The sequence below is a fragment of the Eublepharis macularius genome, chromosome 4 (genome assembly GCF_028583425.1).
Source record: "Eublepharis macularius isolate TG4126 chromosome 4, MPM_Emac_v1.0, whole genome shotgun sequence".
In the NCBI taxonomy this organism is placed as follows: Eukaryota; Metazoa; Chordata; class Lepidosauria; order Squamata; family Eublepharidae; genus Eublepharis; species Eublepharis macularius.
Genome location: NC_072793.1, coordinates 23,427,550 through 23,451,122, shown reverse-complemented (window position 1 = coordinate 23,451,122; position 23,573 = coordinate 23,427,550). Strand labels below are relative to the sequence as shown.

The 23,573-nt window shown below is 48.8% G+C and overlaps 1 protein-coding gene across 2 annotated transcripts in view; it reads right to left on the bottom strand.

Moving 5' to 3' along the window:
• Window positions 1-254: 254 nt before the first annotated feature.
• BAHCC1 (BAH domain and coiled-coil containing 1) overlaps window positions 255-23,573 on the bottom strand; it is a 109,589-nt gene continuing 86,270 nt past the window's right edge. The window contains exons 14-27 of one of the 2 annotated variants that reach the window (XM_054978119.1): window positions 17,789-17,903; window positions 16,646-16,913; window positions 15,307-15,495; window positions 14,501-14,808; window positions 14,172-14,273; window positions 13,013-13,145; window positions 12,044-12,158; window positions 11,475-11,550; window positions 9,729-9,837; window positions 9,462-9,581; window positions 8,389-8,562; window positions 5,367-6,451; window positions 2,381-2,617; window positions 255-1,157 (exon numbers count right to left, since the gene is read on the bottom strand). In XM_054978119.1, the coding sequence (XP_054834094.1) occupies window positions 951-1,157; window positions 2,381-2,617; window positions 5,367-6,451; window positions 8,389-8,562; window positions 9,462-9,581; window positions 9,729-9,837; window positions 11,475-11,550; window positions 12,044-12,158; window positions 13,013-13,145; window positions 14,172-14,273; window positions 14,501-14,808; window positions 15,307-15,495; window positions 16,646-16,913; window positions 17,789-17,903 (3,238 nt within the window). In that variant the 3' untranslated portion in view covers window positions 255-950. The remainder of the gene's footprint in view (window positions 1,158-2,380; window positions 2,618-5,366; window positions 6,452-8,388; window positions 8,563-9,461; window positions 9,582-9,728; window positions 9,838-11,474; window positions 11,551-12,043; window positions 12,159-13,012; window positions 13,146-14,171; window positions 14,274-14,500; window positions 14,809-15,306; window positions 15,496-16,645; window positions 16,914-17,788; window positions 17,904-23,573) is intronic. The other variant, XM_054978120.1, reaches the window with a different exon arrangement.

Below are 23,573 nucleotides of genomic sequence, written 5' to 3'. Positions count from 1 at the left end.
TGCATGATGAACCCAGGACCCCAGAAAGATCTCCTGTAGACATCCTGTTGATGTGATACTTGCCAACAATTGGATAGAGGCGTGGTCTTGGGTATGTGCTATCCAATCATTCCAGCGGGGCATGCTTAGAGACATTCCTTATATGAAACTGCATCATACGTTGCTGTGCCCAATGCCGTCTGTCCACATTGCTCAAAGCTATGGTTATCCCAGGCCCACCCTCTCCCCCACCTCGGAGACCAGAACTCAAGATCCTGATTTTATAATAATATATATAATCTTCTCTTTAACAGGAGCATATTAACATCCGCAGACATTGTCAGAATAATTATCATTAGAATAACAATAATAATAATAATAATTAATAATAATAATAAAAAAGGGTAGGAGGAGACGGGTGAGGCGAGTCTATAGTACACAGTCCTGTGAGGAGGTCAGCACAGCCTTTTGGAGGCTGCACTGCCGTATCATTCAAGTGCCCCCTTCTATATTTACACGCTTGCCTGGCGTCCGGACCCCCAGCTAAGCTGGGAGGAAAACAGTGCACTGAACACAAAATAAAACCCATCATATAACCCTCCCTTCCCACCCGCTAAAACCTGCCTTTTTGTCTCGTTTGTTTCTTTTCCATAAAACTTCCCATCAGAAATACATTATTTACACACAAAATAAATAGAGCGGTAACCTGATTTGTGTTTGGCCTGTGGCAAACAGTCAGAGGTACTAGGGAAAGTATGGCTTGGATTCAAATCTGTACAGAGCCGTGTGGGGAGCCGGGATCAGCCTGCAACCCCGGACATGGCAAAGCCGGGCAACCTTGCATATTTCAGGGCCTAGCATCCGACTGCCAGGAAACGGTGTGAGGAGGCTGGCCCCTCCTGCTGTCCCTTGGCCCTTCTGCCTCTCCCAGCCACTTTCCGGCCCTGAAGCAGTGGTTGTGTCCTGCAGTTTCAGCACAGGACGGGCACACCATCTGCAGTCACAAGCCGGCCTGTAGTGGGGTCATAACTTCCTGCCAGGTAGTAGAGGTCTTGGCGGTCCTGGTATTTCTTGCTGCGGGTCAGTTGCTCGTAGTGTTCGCGTTCAACCACCTGGCATTTGTGCGAGATGGTCTGGACATCATTCTCGTCTTCATGGCACGACTGGTACAGGGCGTTCTGCAGGAAGGTCAAAGGTCAGAATGGAATCCAGGCATTGTGGCTAGCCCCCCACTGGGGGCAGGGGATCTCTGCTCCCACCCTTCACCCCCCTACCCTCACTTACCTGGCCGGTGAGGGAATACGCCTCCCGGGGCACACTCCCAGGTGGTGCGGTGCACTCCTGCGCTCCAAAACAGGCCAATTTGGGGCCCAAACAGGCTGGATCAGGCCTGTTTGGGGCCTAAATTGGCCCACAGTGAAGCACAAGAGCTCTCTAGGGACCTCCCAGCGGTGCTTCCATGCTCTGCAGCAGGCCGAACTGGGCCCATTTGGGTCTGAAATTGGCCTGCTGTGAAGCATAGGAGCAGGGCTGGTTGCACCACACTGGCAGCGCTCCCGTGCTGTGCAGCAGGCCAATTTCAGCCCACTGCAGAGAGCGGGAGCACTGCCAGGAGGCTCCTGGAGAACTCCTGAGCTTCACACCAGGCCAATTTAGGCCCCAACCGGGCTGAAATTGGCCCACTGTGGAGTGTGGGAGTGCTCTCGGGTGGCATGAGGTCCTGCGTGATGACATCACTTCCTGGAAGTGAGGTCATTGCGCAGCCCAGGAGACATGCTTCGTGTGCATGAACACAACAATTAAGGCAAGTGCCAGGTCTCCCCCCTCCCGCCTGGAGGGTCAGGAGACTTGGCAACCCAAGGCTAGGAACAGAAGGGCTCAAACACTGGAGGACAATTCTCTGTAAAGGCTGGTGCCAACCTGCACACACTCAGCATAGCGAAGGTTTACCACATTCCAGCTCAAAATAACACCAAGTGGGATGAACATGTCTAGAAAACCTCTCCTTGATTCCCTCCCACTATGAAAGCATCACCTAATAAAACTGTGAGATAAGGCCAACCAACTTTTCCAGAGGCCACTGCTCATGGCAACTGCTTTCCCATAACAATGCGTATAGGGGAGAGACAGCAAGCTTGGAGGGCTGGCTGCAGAGGCTCTAATGGCCCGGTGTGTCCTCTGAGCCTCCTAATGGGGAGGCCAATGTGGGGCAGCAAGACCATTAACTCCTACTGCAGCCTTCTGCAGTTCTCTAGTTCCTTCCTCCTCATGCTCTGGGGACCTTGGGTCTATCTCTCCAGCTATCTCCTCCTCTCTGTTCTTCTGTGTTCTGTCCAAGCCTGTCTTGCTCAAGCTCTGCTCCAAAACGTGCCTCGCTCGCTTTCCAGTCTAGTTTGCTTACCTTGCCGTCACTATGCCGCTTTCCCAGCTTGGTCTCCTCAGGATGATAGAACCATTTGACTTTGACAACCATGTTGCTGCCCCAGGATTCCCACATGCTCTCAATGCGGCCAATGTATGGCAGGTGAGGTCGCCCAGCTGACAGGAAGACAGCGCAGTCGCCAATGCGCAGAGTCTCCTTGCCCCGCACAATTGCCTTGTAGAACAATTTCCGCGCTTTCCCCTTCATGCCACGGCGCTGCAGGGGGAAGAAGAGAGAGTGTTTAGTACATAGTGGCCTGCATGGCACACGAGGTATTCTTCCTTCTTTCAGGCTGCAAGGCCCCTGGAAGATACCCAAGGGATTCTGACGGGTCACCATGGCAACAAAGCTCCACGAGTGTCAACAGACACTTCAGAACCTATAGCAACAGAGCTTAACTGGGGGCCACTAAATAGCAAAAGCCACCTCTGCTCCACAGCGAATCCTTGTTTTTGCTTGAGGAGGTCTGAGAGAGGGTAACCCATGGAAAAGCACAAATGGGGATACCAAATGGCTTTTATATCCTCTGTAGGTATTAGCAGGGCTTTTTTTCTGGGAAAAGAGATGGTGGAACTCAGTGGGTTGCCCTTGGAGAAAATGGTCACATGGCTGGTGGCCCCGCCCCCTGATCTCCAGACAGAGGGGAGTGTAGATTGCTCTCCGCGGGCCATCTAAGCTCCCCTCTGTCTGGAGATCAGAGGGCGGGGCCATCAGCCATGTGACCATTTTCAAGAGGTTCCGGAACTCCGTTCCACTGCGCTCCAGCTGAAAACAAGCCCTGGGTATTAGTGTCCACAAGGGGCATATTGAGATGGACCACAGTTGGGAATAAGACATGCAGAATACAGCTGGTACCTTGTGCATCACAATAATTCAAAACAGGCTGAAGAGCTGTATCTACTGTACTCACCAGAGCTTGACACCCCCGCCCTCCCCAAGCAGGAGAAACTGTTAACCACTTGCCATTCTTGGGAGGCTGCCCCTAAAGAAGCCTCTGCTAAGAACACATCTTGATAAGAACGTTTACTGAATTGGGCACTTGTTGCAGAATTATTTTGCAAAATATCTCACCGAATACCAGTTACTATGACACAGCAGCTCCTTTCTTCCTATACGCTGAAATGGCCACTCGTGTGCGTGTGTGTTATGTGCTGTCAAGTCGCCTCCAACCTATGGCGACCCTGTGAATGAAAGACCTCCAAAAAATCCTATCATTAATAGACTTGCTCAGATCCTGCAAACTGGAAGACATGGCTTCTTTTGTTAAGTAAAGCCATCTCATTTTAGGTCTTCTTCTTTTCCTACTGCCTTCCACTTTTCCTAGTATTATTGACGTTTCCAGAGAGTCTTGTCTTCTCATGATGTGACCAAAATATGATAGTCTTAGTCTTGTCATTTTAGCTCCTACAGAGGATTCAGGCTTGATTTGATCTCGTACCTGCTTATTTGTCTTTTGGGCTGTCCATGGTATCTGCAAAACTCTCCTCCAGCACCACATTTCAAATGAATCAATTTTCTTCCTGTCAGCTTTCTTCACTGTCCAGCTTTCACATCCATACATGGCAATGGGGACTACCATAGTTTGGATTATCTTGGTTCCCAGAGAAACATCTTTATCTTTAAGGATCTTATCTCGCTCCCTCAAAGCTCCTCTTCCACGTCTTCTGATTTCTTCATTGCAGTCTCCCTTTTGGTTGATGATTGAGCCAAGGAATAGAAAATCTTGAACAATTTCAATTTCCTCATTGTCAACTTTAAAATTGTGTAATTCCTCAGTAGTCATTACTTTTGTCTTCTTGATGTTCAGCTGTAATCCTGCTTTCGCGCTTTCTCCTTTAAGCTCCGTATCTTCCAGAAAACTTCAATCCCAGTATTGTGAGAGTTTAGTAGTCCTCCCTCCCTGCCAGCTGGGAAAGAGGCATTTTGTTTCGTGGACTGATCATACATTTCACACACATGAAGAGTCCACCAGTATCAGATGGTTTGCTCAGACTGCAGCTCTCCAGGGTCTCAGAGCTAAACTACAAGAGACAAATTACACGAGGATGCTCACGTGAAGGGAGTCACATTGTTAGCCGGGAAGCTGAGATTTAAAAGACAGACGGAAGGCTCTGTCCATTTCCCCTCTCTACAGAGCCAGCAAAGATGGTGTTTGTTTATTTCCTCTTTGCCTCCTAGAAGGGGAGGTAAAACTGACAGAACCTTCCAGAGGCAAAGAGGAAATAAACAAACACTCTGAGGAGCATCTGTGCTGGCTCTGTAGAGAGGGAAATTGACAGAGCCTTCCGATCTGTCTTTTAAAACTCAGCTTCCCGGCTAGCATTGCAACTCCCTTCACGTGCGCGTCAAGTAATTCATCTCTTGTACCTTAGCTCTCAGGTTCAGGTCTTTCACATAATTTGAGCCTTTTAAATGGGAGAGCCTGGGGGCTGAACCAAATGCTCGGCCACTAAGCCTTAGTCCCTTCTCTTCTCAGCTTGTTTTTGTTATTAATGGGACCTACTTTGGGGCAACTGTATATTGGGACTGCAGCGGTAGCATTCTAATGAGTTAGGATGAGATCAGTGTGAAAAGCAGGAATTCACTGTTATTTTGTCACAAAACAGAGAAAGGGAAATTGGATCTTTCCTTTCAGGATGTTCACAGGAAAAGAGTCTGGGAGGGGGGAACTTCTAGCTTTTAGTCTGTCCTCCTGTCAAAATTCAGAAAAAGACAGAGCTCCATAATCACACACGTGGACCACTTCGTTCCAGCTCTTGTTGTTACTCTCTTGTGGACCTCCATCACAACAGCCCATGCCAAAAATCTTCCGGCTCCTCTTTTGGCAGAGCAATGCTTTTTTTTAAAAAAGACATTACCAACCTAAGCAGCCTTAATTTACGTACTATAATTTCATATAGTGAATGTGTAAACTTTTAAAAAGAGTTAAATTCTAGAGGTTCTGGTGGACTCCCAGATCACCTACCTGAGTGGGATTCCCAGACCATTTCCACAGCTGGCGAGCTGGCAGGAAAGCAGAGATCTTTGGCCGGTTTTCCACCGAGGGTAGCCGTTGACGGCGGGAGAACTCTTTGGCTTTAGAGAAGCTCAGGGCCTCCTTGCGCCTAAGCTTGCCCTTGGCGCCAGCACCAAAGCACCTCTGAAGAGTGCCACCCTTGGAACGCAGGGCTTCGGACTGAGCCAGCAGGGCTGGAACGGGGTGTGTGAGACAGGTCTGCAGAAGCAACGTGGAATCCTCGTCGTCAGAGCTATAGGACGAGTCCTCGTTATCAGACGAGCAGAGGCTAGAGGTGGAACCAGAGCCAGAGCTGGAGGAGGTGGATGATCCAGAGGAAGATGAAGAGACAGAAAGACGCGTCAGGAAGCGGGAGGGGACACTGCCTCCTAGGTCATCCACCTCTTCATCTTCATCCATGTCTGAGTAGGAGCTATTGCAGTCACTGTCACAGTGCAGCCCATACTCTGTTTGACCCGTGTACTTGCGTAATGCCAACCCCATGGGCAAAGCACTCTTTTTCTCCTTGATCCCCAAGGCAGGGTGGGCATAGCCGTGGCCAGAAAGTGACCCAAAGTCCTTGTCGCTCATCAGCAAGGCTTTGCAGTTTTTGTTCTTGGGTGACGTCACACCCTCATGATCCAGCTTGATCAGATACTCGCCGCCCACTTTCCGACGTCCTCCCTTGCACAGCTCAGCGTCCAACCGTTCAGCCTTCTTGGCACGCAAGAGCTTCTGGGCACCCGGTAAGACCAGGCCGGCACTTCCAAAAGCTGAGTAGGAGTTGGCAATGCGGCTGAATGAGTCTGAGCCAAAGCCGTTGCCAAAAACAGGGGCCGCCACGCTGTGCACAGGGAAGAGCGCCTCTTTGGCCCGCAGCTTCTTGCTGCTGCCGTTGAGCTGGAAGAGGTTCTGCCGCATTGCTGTGCTCTTGCTGGATGCTTTTCGCTTGTTCTGGGCCACCGTTGACCAACTCAGCAACGGGCTGGCACGACGACTCAGGAAATGATCCGCAGGCGTGGCTTTCGAACTCGAGTGCAGCAAGTCGGATTTACCTGGCCGGAAAGGATAGAGTCAGATAAATAACGGAGAGGACTATCAGCTCTGCTAAGTAACAGGATTTAAAAACAGCTTGTGTCCCTCCTCAGGCAGCTACTCTTTCACTTCTTGCAGTCAGGATCTGGCCAAAGAGGCAACCGAGGACGGACAGTATCGATGATCCCACCTCCCGTTTCTGCCACTTTAGACCTGCTCCCTCTCCACAATGAGTCATACTTATTTTTGTCTGAGCCTTGGACTTCACCCAGCTTAATCCTGAAGGTAACGATGCCACATCTCCCCAAAAAAGTCGTGAGAGGAAGGAACCTCAGCTTATTTACATATGCTGATTCACGCATGCAAATTAAAACAGTCTCCCCCTGACTACTATCAAAGGGGTGCTACAACTATAGCCATCCAAAAAATTGAGGGGAAAAAAAGAAAAAGTAACACTGGTATATTAAAAAAAACTCAGCAAGCATTAAGTGAATGGAAAACCTAGTAAAGCAGCCACTGTAGATGCTGGGAAAACGCTGCTCTCAAATATTAGCCAAAGTTTCCCGCAGAATCCTGCCAACAGCCGTAGAATAAGAGTCGGGTAGTAGCAACGGCTGGTTCTTAAGATGGAACGAAGGGCAGTTACTGCCCCTTCTTCAGGCTTCCATTGCAAAGCCCACCAGCATTTCAAAAGCTGCAAACAGTTCCTATCCTCGTGATTTGGAAAAGCAAAGATATAAAGTAAGATTTGAAAGGAGGGTTCCTGTTTTGTAGGAATCTTTTGTCGACTCTCAACTCTCCCCCTGCTTTCTGGTGAATGTCAAGGATAATTGCAAAAAAGGCTGTAGAAATAATCATTATTAGAATAACGGCTGGCTGGCTAGGATCGCGAACACGACCAATACAGGAAGAAGCATTGCCTTCGCTCTAAGCAGGTTTCATTTGCCTTCGTGACATCAGCAGTCAGATCTGATTGGCTAGAGAGCATCCTCATGCCCAGAATGTGGTCCTTGATTGACTGAGATCACTTGACAAGGAATGAAACAGGAAAAAATGGAGGAAGAAAACAGCGCCCAAAGCAGCGAACAACCTTGAAAAAAGGAAATATTAGACTCTGGAGGGGCGTCCCACTTTGAAATCACTACTTTTGAAATGAAAATGAACTGTGGGAAGGGACACTAGAAGCCCTCCCACTGATTGCCCCCCCAAACACCAAGAATACAGAGCATCACTGCCCTACACAGAGAGTTCCATCTATACCTTGTGGCTAATAGCCACTGATGGACCTCTGCTCCATATGTTTATCCAATCCCCTCTTGAAGCTGTCTATGCTTGAAGCTGCCACCACCTCCTGTGGCAGTGAATTCCATGTGTTAATCACCCTTTGGGTGAAGAAGTACTTCCTTTTATCCGTTCTGACCCGACTGCTCAGCAATTTCATTGAGTGCCCACCATGAGTTCTTGTATTGTGAGAACGGGAGAAAAATACTTCTCTCTCTACCTTCTCTATCCCATGCACAATCTTGTGAACCTCTATCATGTCCCATGAATATATGGGACAGTAAAAAGTTTGGGGCAGAAATCTCCCACCACATTAGCCCTTTCCATCAACCCTGATCAAGGCCTCCTGTTATTCTAACCCCCATTTCTGACCACCAATGGTCCACCAGCACTCTTGAACCTCTGCTCAATCTCCCACAGCGCCTATTCATCTTCAGGACCAGAACTGATGATTTGTGTCAAGGGTGAGCTTCTCTTCCCGTCAAGTTCCTGTGGCAGAGTGGCTGTGTTGGACGTGGACCAGGAGACTCTTGGATCCAAGGTCCCAGTATGTGGCTACAGCTCACTGAGAGGCTTGAGCTAATCTTAGGCAAGTGTGCCTCACAAGACAGCAGGAATAAAATGGCGCCTTAAATGAAAGAAGACGTGCATGAGTGGATGAGGGAGAGAAACATACCAGCTTTTTCTTTGCCGGCTGCTTTCTTGCCCGTGCTTTTGACTGGCTCAGAGCCCTCCCGCCCCTCCGGACACAGACTTGGTGCGGGTTCACTGGAACGGGGAATGTCACTGGAAGTTCTCTTGTTGCGACGGCAGGAGGTGGAGACCAGTAGTGCGGGTGAGGGCTCCGTGCCTACAGAAGCAAAGAGAAGCCAGGGTGAGTTAGATGGTCCCATGACAGCCCGTTGACCAACACTTAATAAGGATGTCTCCTGAATCACAGTTTGGTGGTCCATCTGTCTGTGCCTCACATGTTTTCTCCTCCACCAGGAGGCATGTGCCCACACACATTTGGCCAAATGCACAAACATACAAGGTCTCTTTTCACTCTGCAGTATAGAAAACAAGATGTTTTTTGTGCCAAAGGAATAGTCGCTATGATCTCAGCTGCCGGGAGTTTTAAAAGGATCCCAAACAAGGGCTGATTCCGCACACGTTGGATAATGCACTTTCAATGCACTTTATCAATCGTTTGAGGTGGATTTTTTGTTCCGCACACAAAACAATCCATTCCAAATGATCTATAAAGAGGATTGCAAGTGCATTATCCGACGTTTGCGGAATCACTCAAGGTGCATGACATATATACCAGACACGTGGATTGTTTGGTGTAGTGGTTAAGAGCGCGGGACTCTAATCTGGAGAGCCGGTTTTGATTCCCCACTCCTCCACGTGAAGCCAGCTGGGTGACCTTGGGTCAGTCACAGCTCTCTCAGAGCTCTCTCAGCCCCACCCACCTCGCAGGGTGTTTTGTTGTGGGGATAATAATGACATCCTTTGTAAACCACTCTGAGTGGGCATAAAGTTGTCCTGAAGGGTGGTATATAAATCGAATGTTGTTGTTGTTGTTGTTGTTACAAGATAACAACCTCTTAGCAAAGACCCCAGGAAAGGAAAAGCTCTGCACTACAATGTACAACGGAGTAGTAAATATGGACCTGCCAAGGCAAAATGAAACAAGAAGCATGCCCACAGCAGACCACCTCTTTTCTAAAAGCACGGAATGGGTGCTGCCTTAGCAAGGACACTCACACTGGATTTTGAAGTCTGATGGCAACAGGCGGATGTTGGACACAGCAATGTGGCCTGTGTCCCCATCATCAAATTCAACCAGCACCGAGTCTGTATCCTCCTCCTCGTCGCTCGAGGAACCTGTGGAGCAGAGACTTCGTTACCCTTAAAGACAGAGAAGCACATTTTAGGCCAGCTTCATTGCTACCGGCAGGGGAGAAGACCTGGCCCAGAGACTTGGTCGCTCATTGCACCTGGAGCCTTTCTTGCCAGCCCCGCCTCTCTCACCTCGAATGACATTCCCGGGGTAGAGGCAACGGGACTTCTGGCTCCAGTAAGCACAGACCCGAGTGCCGGGTGGGAGGCTGTGACTTGACTGGGGCCGCACATCCAGAACCTGGAAGGAAACAAAAAGCACGAGTTGGCAGATGGTCTACCGCACTGTGAGCTAGATACTGAAATACTGGTGACGCTGTTGCCAAGCCAGTGACCGCTGTCTTCTGAGGCTTGCATCATATAATGATAGTCAAGAGGAGATTTGAAAATGAGCAGGCAAAATCTAGGAGGAAATATGCCCGTATTCAGCTGGCAGCTCTTCTCTGACTTGTGCTGCTATCCGCCCATCTTTCATGGTCTTCAGCCAGGTTGTCCCACTCACCTCCACTCTGCCTGAAATAGTAAAGGGTCCAGCAGCACCTTTAAGATTAACCAACTTTATTGTAGCATAAGCTTTCGAGAACCACAGCTCTCTTCGTCAGATGTGCTGACGAAGAGAGCTGTGGTTCTTGAAAGCTTATGCTACAGTAAAGTTGGTTAGTCTTAAAGGTGCTGCTGGACCTTTTACTATTTTGCAACTACAGACAAACACAGCTCACTCCTCTGGATCTCTGCCTGAAATGTTACCTTTTTCCCAACCTACAAGGTTCCCGCTCTTCAAGCTATAAATACTGCACACACACACCAAAGATCTGGTCTGGAGTAAGCCAGAGTTGCTAACAGCAATTTTATCCCCAGATCAGCAATTCTTCATATAGTTTATTGATTTGGTTAATATGATTTATTATGAGCAGAAATCTGGAATTTTCTTTCATGTGGGAACCTCTTTGCTTTCTCAAATTCTGCGCTCTTTGTGATGAACAGACTCGAGTAAAGCACTGGCATCAGCTAAAGCTGCCTTTCCAAGGGCTCTGCTGAATCTGAGAAGTGGAAGCAAGATGTAGTTTTACCATTCCTCTACAACTCTAGGATGACCAATTGGGTGCAACAGCTCTAGGATGCCCAACTGGGTGCGACAACTCTAGGATGCCCAACTGGATGCGACAGCTCTAGGATGCCCAACTGGGTGCAACAGCTCTAGGATGCCCAACTGGGTGCAACAGCTCTAGGATGCCCAATTGGGTGCAACAGCTCTAGGATGCCCAACTGGGTGCGACAGCTCCAGGGTGCCCAATTGGGTGCAACAGCTCTAGGATGCCCAACTGGGTGCGACAGCTCCAGGGTGCCCAACTGGACATCGGGAAATATCTCTGGGAAAGGCAACTATCTTATCGTCTCCCCACTCCCCCCAGGGTCACTGCACGGCTGAAAGGAAAAAGTCAGCTATGACTACAAAAACCATGTAGCTCCTACCACATGTAGGTGCACTATGGCTGGTGGAGGATCACATCCCAGCTCTTGCTGACTATGGCTCTGGTGTTCTGCACAAGCTTAAAAACATGTAGGTGCACTCTTACCTAAATACTCCTAGCCCTCCATCCTATATCAAGTATCCCAGCATCTAGAAGTTATGGACCTCTCCATTACACCTTGCTTGTCTCACCAAATGTGCTTCTCTCCTACATCCCGTGCCAGCTTTGTCATTGCATATTAGCACAGAGGACTGGCCCTTTCTGATCCTTGCTTCACAGGTATGTGCCTCGTACACAAATACATCACTTGCTTGGTCCCAGCTGTACTGAAAACCCACCTCCTCCACCACCCCCAATTGCCTAAGCAAGCTTGATTAATCCCAGGCCGTGATCTGAAGGGACTCACCGCCTCTTGTAGCAGCTGCTCCTGGGAATAGATCCTCTGCCGGTTCCCTCGCTCACCCTCAATGACGATGCTGTAGCTAGGGGAGGGGCAAATCAATGACAGGATGAACACAGCCAAGGTGGAATCCGAATGCAGATCTCCCAGATCAATCCCTCAGTCCTTCTGCTCTTGACCTAGGTTCCTTTCTGTGCAGATTAAGGAGAACCCACTGGATCTACATAGCCATGCATGAGGGCAAGGACTGGGTACAGTCAACCTGCCACTCTGTTTCCCAGCGGAGAGAATGGGCCCCTCCTTGAACTAGGGCCACGCGAATGCTGCAGCAGTTGTGGAAGTAAAGGAAACTTGGATCTCTGCTTGGTAAGGATTGCAATTGCCTATAACCAGAAGGCAGTAAAGAAGAGAAAGTACGACTTGGTAAGGAGAGGTGCATGGAATGTAGGGAAAGGGAGCCACCCACTCTCCTAAATAATGGCATTAGAGGAGGAATAGCAATGCTACCATTTGCTCTCGGGAGAAACGGCATTCTCTGCCTGCCTGTCTTTGTGCTTGGGAAGCAGGGCTCTTACATGTCTGGGGGCTGGAGACTCTTCACACTGCCAGCATAGAGCAAGCTGTCCTCTTTGGGGATAAGCACGCGCAGTCCGTCCTGGAGATCCTCTTTGTGGATGTTGCACGGCTGGGCTGCAACCACAAGGCCAAGACATGAACCTCACAGCTCTCCTTTATGCTGACGAAGTTCTCAAAACATATTGTTTGGAACATACCAAAAAAAAATCTGTGCAAGCTCATCATGTCATCTGAGAGCACCATTATAGTTCTAGCATTGCATTATCCTCAGGTTAAAAAAAGATAAAAGTAGTCCCCTGTGCAAGCACTGAGTCATTACTGACCCATGGGGGTGGGGGGCATCGCATCATGACCTTTTCTTAGCAGACTTTTTACAGGGTGGTTTGCCATTGCCTTCCCTAGTCATCTGCACTTTACCCACAGGAAACTAGGCACTCATTTTACCGACCTTGGAAGGATGGAAGGCTGAGTCAACCTTGAGCCGGTTACCTGAACCCGGCTTCTGCTAGGATCAAACTCAGGTCGTGAGCAGAGCTTGGGCTGCAGTACTGCCACTTACCACTCTGTGCCACGGGGCTCTGCATTATCCCCGGTGAGACAGAAAATGGGCTTACTGATGGATTATAACAGACTTCAGTAATAAAGCCCCTTAGAGCCTCTACGGCAGGTTTCTTTGGCCTCACCCATATGTAAAGATTGGTGCCAAGCCAAGAATTAACCCAGGAACCTGGGCTCCACCGCACTGTGGCATCCCAGGTTTGCCTAGTTCAATCTCTTCCACCCATAGCACCACCCCTGCCCACGATCTCAGATTTTGCTTCAGCAACACTGGCACCACTGCCTCCCCAATTACCTTCTTCTCCTCCTCCCTCTGTGTTGTCTTGTCCTTGCTCTTGACCACCAAGTGATGTAGCGAGTCTTACTAGCCCCAGCTCCCCCCACAAATGCTAAATAAACAGCAGACTCACCCACGGCCACGTCTTGCTCCGTCCCAGTGGGCTGCACTTCCTCCTCTTCAGAGAAGCTGCTGTTATCGTCAAACTCAAAGTGATCCTCCATGGCAAAGCTCTCCATCAGCCGGCTAACAGCCCGGCCTTTGCACTGTGAGAAAAGGAAACAAAATGGTGTCCACTGTTTCATATAGCTCTCCCCCCTCCGTGTACATGACAAACAGCCACTTGCCCAAGGTGAGAAGGGACTGAATAAGGGTCTCCCATGTCCAAAGACAGTGCTTAATCCACTATATCATACTGGTCCTTGCTACATCACCCATCACCCTTCTTTGCGGTGGCAAAAAAGGCCAATTCAATCTTGGTTGTATCAAAGGGGCCATAGCGTTGAAATCCCAGGAGGTCATAGCCCCTCTTTATACTGCCTTGGTCAGGCCACACCTGGAGTATTGTGTGCAGTTCTGGAGGCCTCACTTCAAAAAGGATGTGAACAAAATCGAGAGGGTGCAGAGGAGAGCAACGAGGATGATCAGGGATCTGGAGACTGAGCCCTACGAGGAAAGGCTGAGGGCCTTGGGAATGTTTAGTTTGGAGAAGAGGAGGTTGAGGGGGGAAATGATTGCTCTCTTTAAGTATTTGAAAGGCTGGCATTTGGAGGAGGGCAGGGAGCTGTTCCAGTTGGCAGCAGAGGGTAGGACCCGAAACAATGGGCTTAAATTACATGCACAAAGGTACCGGCTGGATATTAGGAAAAACTTCTTCACGGTCAGAGTAGTTCAAAAGTGGAATCAGCTGCCTAGGGAGGTGGTGAGCTCCCCCTCACTGGCAGTTTTCAAGAAGAGGCTGGATGAATATTTGTCAGAGATGCTCTAGGCTGATCCTGCACTGGGCGTGGGAATGGACTAGATGGTCTGTAAGGCCCCTTCCAACAATGTGGTTCTATGATTAAAGGAAAGTCAGTGGGGCCTGAATGAATAGATGATGGGTTCATCTTGCTATCTTGCCTGGCCAGCTACACCAACAAAGGGGATGCTCAGCAGTAGCAAGGGCCCTGGAGCCTTCCATTCTTCCACCTCCTGTAGTTCTACATTTATATGCCCTCTGCTTTTTAAGCATGGTAGGCAGTGCCAAGGTGCCCGTGTCCCACACTACAAAAAGAAAAAAATCTGGATCCTACCTGCTTGCTGACCACTTTGCTTTTGACTTTGGCCAGCTTCTTGCCCTTGCTCAAAATGGCCTTGGCATTGCGGGGCGAGAGTGCCAATGCCCCGTTCTTTCTCTGTCGAAGCCAGGAGGAAGGGAGGGAGAACGAGGGAATAAGTCAGCCAACACAATTCATCCTAAGACTACACAAAACCTTCCTAGCACAGGGCTGAAAAGGGCCATCTGTGCTCAGTGACTAACACCCATAAGGACCAGTCTAACTGGCAGGAACGCCATTCGATTAGGCAGGAATGCCTCTTTCCCAGCCCACTTTATCAGGAGCATCCCCTGGCCCCTGCTCACCCTGAGGGCTGACTGCAACACTTTGCTCTTGCGCGTGGCTTTCTTGAGGCGCTCGTTGCTCAGCTTTCCTGTATCATCCCGGGTTGTGAACAACCTGGCCTGGCTGCCCGAGAAGAGCCCTTCACTGGTTGTTGATGTCCCAGGGCCACACTGCAGCTCCTTGCCCTTGGCCTTCAGCTTCTTCTTGTTGGAATTCTCACAAGATCTTGCTCGGCACACTGGGACCTTCTCCAGCCTCCCCACACCAGGCTTCACTGGACGCCGCTTGATTTTGACTTGACCCTCAGGACTGGGGATTCTGCAGGGCCCTAAGTAGATATAGAAGAGTCCAACAATGAAGAAAGGGACCAAGTCAGCTAGTGACCCTCAATGCTTACACAGCAGATATACAAGGAGTAAGTACACGCCAATCCATATTTTATGCAGTCTCTCGCCCATTTGTTTATTTAATACATTTTTATCCTACAGCTTCCTCCAAGGACCTTGGGGCACCTTACATTACTCCCCCCCTCTTCCATTTTATCCTCACAGCAACCCTGTGAGATAGGCAGAGAGAATGGCCCAAGGTCACCCAGAGAGCTTCATGGCACCATGGGAATTTGAACCTGGGTCTCCAAGGTCCTATTCGACGCCCTAACCACTACAGCTCTCACTAGCGGCTTGCTTCTAGGCCTACCCAAGAGTGCTGCAGTTTGGCATGACATGGCAGATTTGAAACCTTACAGTTCTCACTGCAGCTTAAAGAGCTGGGATTCTCCTGTGGCCTACTCTCAACCAGCTGGGGCGGCGGGAATTTAGAGTTTTACCTAGTAACCCCTGCCTCTCCTTTTTCTTCTTTGCTTTCTGATTGGCTTCCATTTTCACAACTGAGGAAGGAGAGGGGCCAATCACAGAAGGGTTTACTGTCACATGAAGGGTGGAGCTAGTGTCGCTGGTCAAGTCATCGCCGCCACCATCATCATCGTCGCTCTCATAGTCTCTGTGGTGATTGTCATCTGTAGACAAAGAATCAGGAAACATGAATGGGTGGAGCGAGAGGACCGCTTCAGTATGGGGAGGGGACTCGGTCTTGTCTTGTGACTGACAACCACGTTTCTTCTGCCACCAAAGGACACACAAGACAAAACACCACATGATTTTTGAGGACAACATTTCAATGTGAGCTGACCAACAAGGGTTTAGGCAGTGGTTCACAAAACCTTTTATTACAAAAACCCTCCAGTCTCACTTAGGGCCTTGTATTACATTGCCTCTTCTTCACTCCTTTACTGGTATCTATGATTTAGACCAATTCACAGTCTGGGCATTTACAACCTTTAGGTATTGTGGTTGAGGGCCAGAGAAACAAGAAAGTGGTTAACCCCTCATGTATTTTGTAGTGGATAGGATGGTGGACAAAGTTATCACACACACACACACACACACACACACACACACACACACACACACACACACACACACACACACACACACACAGAACCAAATAAAGTAACTTGAATCTGTCCTATCTGAACTGCGGCCTCCCCCAACTTGAAGGCTGACTGTGAGCCCCCCCACCCCCTCTTCCAACATGAGTTCCTACATCCTGGTTTTTGCCCCCTTTGACAATATGCCTTTGTTCTGTTGACTTTGGGGAGTGGAAGGAGAATTCCTGTCTCAGTCTTGGCTTCCTGATAAGATGCCCCAGGAGCTCCAAGGGAAACCCCGTAAGGCCGCAGTCAAATGGGAACGGACACAGGCCTCAGCAGAGGCCGTCCTGTGCAGTTATTTTTAAACTTCACAGCTTCCTCTGCTTGCCAGCAGGAAGTATGCTGCGCTGTAAACTCCTGGACAGAGCCAAAGATAACTGCTTTGCTGAGGATGGGCGGACTTGTAAATGGCTGGGGAGGACCGTAATTGCGCTTGCCTTTCTCAGAGCTCAGACGGAAGGGTTTTGCCATCTTGGGAGGCCGCAAAGAGCCTGCAGTACCCAGACTTCTCTGCACAGTGTGAGATGCCAGCCATAGTCCCAGGGCGTGTGCTCTCTTAGGAGCAGTGACAGTAGTACACGTTAACCTCTGCAATGTTATCAGCACGCTCTCAGGTACACACGTCGCTTTTGTTTCCGCGTGCCAAAAGGCTCTTTTCCTCTGCCCTGATCAATACCTGCATCAGCATTCCCCACGGTCGGTTTGGCCTCCAGGACATCCAGGTCTTGCTGTGGGTATTTTGCCGCTGGTGTTGCTTTAGGGCTCTTGGGCCGAGAGAGTTTCTTTTGGATGTGGGTGCCAGGGCTAGGCTCCTTCCGACGGAACGGGCCGATGCTGGCGGGCAAGCCTTTGCTCTTGACCTTTTGCTTGAGGTGAGAGACCTTGTGAACCACGCTGGAAGCCAGCTTGCTTTGGGAACTGCTCTTCTTGCAACGCACCTTCTCCTGTGGGTCAAGCACACACAGAAGCAGACATTATTCTTGGCAGAAGACGCACGGGCAGTTGCACGCTCCAGTCTTTCCCTATGGCCACACCCCCCCCCCCCGATGCACGGGCCAAGATCAGAAAACTGGAAAGAAAAGCTGAAGAAGTTTATCTTATCTGGTTCCACCGCCACCATTGCTATTCGTTATATCCAAATCTGCTACCAAACTTTCATCAAAAACCACCCAAAAAAAGGAGGTCATAGATTCAGGAGTTAGCCGGGTTAGTCTGTAGTCGCAAAATAGTAAAGTGTCCAGTAGCACCTTTAATAACCAACTTTATTGTAGCACAAGCTTTCGAGAACCACAGCTCTCTTCATCAGATGCATCTGATGAAGAGAGCTGTGGTTCTCGAAAGCTTGTGCTACAATAAAGTTGGTTATTCTTAAAGGTGCTACTGGACTCTTTACTATTTTGCAAACCAAGGAGGTTCTGCAACTTGTCCCAAATGCTCTGTAAGGAGCTCCCCCCATCCCCAGGTCTTCTTTACACATATTTTCTTTCAATTTAAATCTGTATCTCTATTCTCTGTGTGAACAAACTACGGCCACCTATTTTTTTAATGGTAATCTTTTAAATGTTTGAAGATGATGATCAGAAATCTTCAGCCTCTTTAAGAAGATCAAAGGTTATCTATCATTTATACAACACTTAGGCTCTGCCTATTCCAGATTAAAAATGAATTACTTTAAAAGCAGGGGCAAAATATGGGTTTCCTCGGCTCTGATCAGATCCAGTTTCTTCACAGGGTTAGTGAGCTGTGTCCTAGTCAATTGCAAGAGATCTAAAAGGATAAAAAAGATAGCAAGGCCGGGCAACCTCAGCTTTAGACTCACCTGAGAGCTCTTAATGCCACCATAAGCAGTCTCTGATATTTTCTTTTTCTTCTTCTTGGGTTCTCCCTCAGCCCGTAGCTCTGCACACAGCAGAGATAAACTGGCCTTTACTGCCCTGTGAACAGGAGGGAGGTGGTCAGTCTGAAGCCCAGTGGAAAGATGCTCAGTTCATGGGCTGATGAGTATAAGGGCGGAGCAAGCCTTCCTCTGGAACACAGGCATTTTAATACATATGTTCAGTAAGAACTAGAACACATGGACACATATACCCGCAGGGTCTAATAAGTTTCTGTTTTCTGAAATTCTATGCTGCATCATTGAGCACAAAACATTGTTTAGAAAATGAGTTCGGGACCATAGACTGCACCACTGTGTTGCCTTGCATATTACCTGTTGCTTTGAATATGTACTCCTATATAATACCTGTGCTCAGCGCTTTTTTTTCTCAGAAAAGAGGTGGTGGAACTCAGTGGGTTGCCCTCGAAGAAAGTGGTCACATGGCTGGTGGCCCTGCCCCCTGTTCTCCAGACAGAGGGGAGTTTAGATTGCCCTCCGTGCCACTTTAGATTGGAGGGCAATCTCAACTCCCCTCTGTCTGGAGATCAGGGGGCGGGGCCACCAGCCATGTGACCATTTTCAAGAGGTTCCGGAGCTCCGTTCTACTGCGTTCCAGCTGAAAAAAGCCCTGCCTGTGCTTCATGTTATCTAACATCAGTCCTAGAATTGATTATTTTCTGTTTCAGCAATTCTTCAACTCTGCATTGGATCCTTGCTAATGCTTTGTAAAATCCTATTATATTGTTTATGGAAATGTCCTTGATACTGTATGGAAATGTCCTTGATACTGATTGTACTAATCTCATACTATGTAATCTGCCTTGAGTTTCAGTGAGAAAGGCGAACTATAAATAAATAAATAAATTTTAAAAAGCAGTTTCTAGACCTCATGATTGTGGAAATGGAATTGAAACTGAGATGGCAATAGACTCTTTTTTTCTCCCAGGGAACTTCTTTGCATTACGTTACTGCCTTTCCCTCTCCCACTGATGTTCTCCAACCCCTTCCCACTTCTTCTCCACGCACAAAAGCTCAAAGACCTTGGGCCAGAACTCTGTGACTGTAACAAGTTTATGCCAAACATACCCCCTCTGAACACAAAACTTATTTTGAGCAAAGCATTTGTACTATCTTGGCACGGGACCTGGGATTGTCTTTTTGTTAAAGAGTGTGAACAAGCCTCATCATAACTCTTATATTCCCTGGGGCCAGAGATTGCAGTGCATAGATGGGCACAGCTGGGCATGTGCAGCTTACCCCCCCCCCCCCGCCCCCCGGTTCTGTTTGCCTTACAGTGGGCGGTTTCTTAAAGCCGCAAGCCTGTACATACATAGTTGGGATTAGCAGGATTAAAAACAACTGCAGACCAACACAGCTACCCACCTAAAACATACTTGGGAGTATGTCCCATTGAACTCAGAGGAGGTTACTTGGGGGTAAGCAGGCTTAGGGTTATGCTGCATGGCTGTGATTTAGAGTGTTCCCTCTGCCTTTTAAACAATGGAGATCTTTCTCTCCCATTTCTTCAGTCAAGGGAGGGCACAGTAGGAATTAAGTGCCAAGACATCTGGGTTCTATTGAACTCCACAACTTCCTCAGGAAGCAGCTTTGACCAAGAATGAACTTTGGTAGCTGTGTAAAACAGGAGAAACCAAATTTCTTCCAACACATAGTAGGACTAGTTATTATTACTAGACGGTTGCCTTGGAGTGCGACAGGCAGAGGAATGAAGGGTGGGGAGGAGGTTTATATATTGCAGGAACCCGTGTGAATGTGTGTATGCAAAAACACATTACCCTGTGTTCTGCATGCACAGACGTATTTATACCCTGCTTGATAAGGATACCACTTGGGCAGCTTACATTTCCGTTTTCAAAGAAAATATTTAACCAGGGCTTTTTTTCAGCAGGAATGCGGTGGAACGGAGTTCTGGCACCTCTTGAAAATGGTCACATGGCCGGTGGCCCCGCCCCCTGATCTCCAGACAGAGGGGAGTTTAGATTGTCCTCTGCGTCACAGCCCGGAGGGCAATCTAAACTCCCCTCTGTCTGGAGATCAGGGAGCAGAGCCACCAGCCATGTGACCATTTTCACCAAGGGCAATTTAAACTTTTAAAAACTGCCCCCTTGTTCCAGCTGACCCAAAGTGATGTCATTGTGCGGTCCTGAGTTCCACCACTGAGTTCCACCACCTCTTTTCTCAGAAAAAAAGCCCTGTATTGAACTAAATAAGAATGCAATTTTTAAATACATCAACAATGTCTATCCGTTGGATAAAAATCCATTTAATGGTTTCTAAAAATAGAGGGGCACAGGAGCTCGGACTGATGCGGAACCCTTTGAGCAATGCATCACATCCCATTGCATGGAGCAGAAATTGCTCCTGGAAAGGACTTGTCCCACACTTTGGGCAAACTTCACCACCATCTGCAGTTTGCATTTGAAGCAGGGACTCCGCTACATGCCTTGAAAGAGGGAAAGGCTCATAGGGGGAGTCTAACGAGGGGGAAAGCACCCCTAGAAGGACCGTTCAAGCAACGGCTCAGTGAAGCAAATGCAAGCTCTCTCATGGAAGAAGCTAGGCTGACACAACAGAATGGGAAGGCACTCCTCTGCATGTTTTATGAGGGGGGAAGGTGGCATCCTGTAACCCTTCCATGCGTCCTGTGGCTGCTGCGCAAAAGTGAGGAGGCATTCCTGGACTTTTCGTGCCTTCCAGCAACATTCCAGAACGGCTGCCATTTCTGCAGCAGCTCATTAATTCGCAAGCTATGGTGGGGGCTTTGGGACAATCACCTCTTTCAGCTGAGCTTGTCAGAAGTGTTTATGTTCAAGGGGACTGCCAAAGGAACTGCGGAGTAGTGCCTGCCCTGGGAGTTTAACTCCTCAGCCCCGGAAGGATGGCAATTTGGGAGTTACATGAGTTTAGGAAGTGGTCTTGGTGCCATGTGGTCTGCTCGGAGGCTGTAGGTCTCATGGCTTGGTGTGTGTGTGGGATATTCTATAGGTTTTGAAGGAAGCAGCGAGCTTAGAGATGCATGGAAAGTACATGCCACACCAATAAAGAATTCCTGGATTGAAATTTCTTCCATTTCCTTAGTCCTGAAACCTCTACTGGAATAAATATACAATAGTGAATGATACGCATTGTGCGATTTCCATTTTCTTTTCAGAATTTGGAACGTGTTATTTTGTTTTGGGGAGGAGTTGGTGTAGGAGAGCTGTATAGGGAGTCAGGGGAAAATATGTCCAGAAGAATAAGGGAATAGAGACGGGAATTGGGAACCATGGGGAAGGACTGGAGGTGGTGCAGAGTAAATCTGTCTCGCTCATTAGCCCCAAAGAAGCACCATCTAATTTCTAAGGTTGGCAGTGCCTGTGTAGTAGGATGCATGGTTTTCCTACATGCTGTACCTACACACCCTGATAAACTAACACAGACTGCACATTGATTCCTATAAAAGGTGCCTTCTGTTTAGAACATTGACAGCATATAATCTGCTTAAAGAAAGAAAGAGAAGAATGCTAAACATTTCTACACAACCGATGGGATCTGATGCTCGGATCTATTCTCCGCTTTGCGTCAGTATTGCAAATATGTATATTCCAATGAGGCATTGGGAATGATCCTGGTGTGTCTTAAAGTAACAAAATAAACATTTTGTGGTGGGGCAATACACATTCCACAACCTGCATATACGATGCAAGCTGGACACATTTGTGTAAATTGCTTTATTGTACAACATCTATTTTGCAATTGTTTTCTGTTCTGCACAGTTTTGTCCTGCTTTTCCAACTCATGGGAGAGGCAAGGAGCAGGGCACTGAAGCTCTGTCCCTAATCCTGGGAAAACGCATCCAGCAGTTCTTCTGAGATTTCCACAAGCGTTGTACATACCTTTGTGAAGACAGAAAGCTGAATTGTGCTTCTAGGCACCCACGGAAATACAGCACACACAAAGGCCTGATCTTCGTGTGTAGAGGACTGAAGTGGTTAGTCTACAGGGTCCCCTTCCACCTGGCCCAGCAACATTTTATAGGAGGAGTGCGCCAGGATTCTCTCTGCATGGTTTGCACTCTTCCTGTAAATTCTTAGGGACAGTATGCAGCTAGTTTGGACCGGCATACTGGAAGATTGATCCCATCTGGCACGTTAAAGAAGCAATGAAGGGATGTGTTGCTTGATGCGAGGAAGGAAAGCGGCAGCAAAGGCAGCCTCGTATTATGTTTCTAGCTGCCCAGATCAAGAGTAGAGAGGGGACTCCCCCCCCCCCACACACACATACACACAGAAACAAAAACTGGGTTTGGCCTTATCTGGGGAGGGTCACCTTTTGACACCTTCTACAGGATCTGGTCTGGCAATGCTCTTAACAACTTGTCCTGCCAGCACAGTAAATATGAAACGAATGAGTTCCCCGCAGGCTTTGTCCCAACCCCCACCGCTGGCTGCCTGCCCACTCCGATCTCAAATGCTCGTTAGTTCTAATTGCTCCACTCCAGCACCCAGAGAAGCCGCCTCCGTTGGCGCCGCCCTGGGAATCCGGCCCAGGGTTTGAGGCTGCCCAACCCCCTTCTTCCCAAGACAGCTTCTGTTCACACTCCTCTCTCCGGCCCTGCCCCTCTACTTCAACCTTTTGACCCAGTGTCAACCCTGGAGCTGGTGCCAAATTCCATTCTGGCGGCTGCAGCGGGGAAAGGAAGGAGGGAATTCCCTGGTTAAGAGGAGGGATGGGAAGGGAGCAGAGCACCCTGAGGAAGGCAAAGAGCCACAGGCGGAAAGAGGAGCAGGCTGGCTCGGGAACAGCCAGCAATTAAGTGCTCTAGCTAAGGCCAAGCCCCCAGCCGCTGCCCCTCCACGTCCTCTGACAAGGAATTACCATGGCTGAAGGCCATGGCTCAGTTCCGGGGAGGGGCTGGAGGCAGGCGAGCTTGGCAGGAGGCTCTGCTCGGCGGCGTGGGAAGCTCAAGGAACAGGAATGTTCCTGATAGGAAGAAGGCCAAGAGGCTGGGCTTGCATCTGCTGTCGGAGCCTGCGTCCCTCCAGCGAGGCCAAAAACCTCCGCCTGAAACACAAGGAAGGGATGCCACTATGGCTGGGAGCCTTGGCTTACTGCATAATAAGGGAATCCTATGCCATGGTTGTTTGCTGGGACAGGTTTACAAGGCAGGCACATATGTCAGCGTGCAAATGAACGAGACAGGAAGTCAGGCACGCCAGCAGTCAGGTGCACACTCAAGGATCTTGGGTGGCCATGCTGGGCTCGCTCTTCCTCTCTGGGAGCCTCCACAGTTGGGAGCCTGTAACAGCTTGATCTGTGGGAAGGGCTGATTCAATGCGCGCTCGTATATGAGTATATTCGTACAAGCTCTAAGGATCCGGTGGGGCATATGCAAATATAAATATAACAGGCAAATGTAAACAGAAGCATATTTGTGCATCTGTGATGCAGTGCGGTATATGAGCGTGAGCAAGAAGTGGAAGAGGCGTATGGCAGAATGGGCCATTGGCTTTTGCAGGGTGGCCTTGTATACTATCAACATTCATAGTGAGCCTATTGTCTAAGAATTATTATTATTGTCTAAGAATTATTATTATCATCATTGTCTAAGAAGCGTCAGATCCCACAGTCTAAGGGATCATCTAAATGAGCTCATACTTTAATAATGTTATTATTAAAACTTAATGGTGTAATACTTCTCAAAGGACTAGAAACTGGAGGCGGCTAT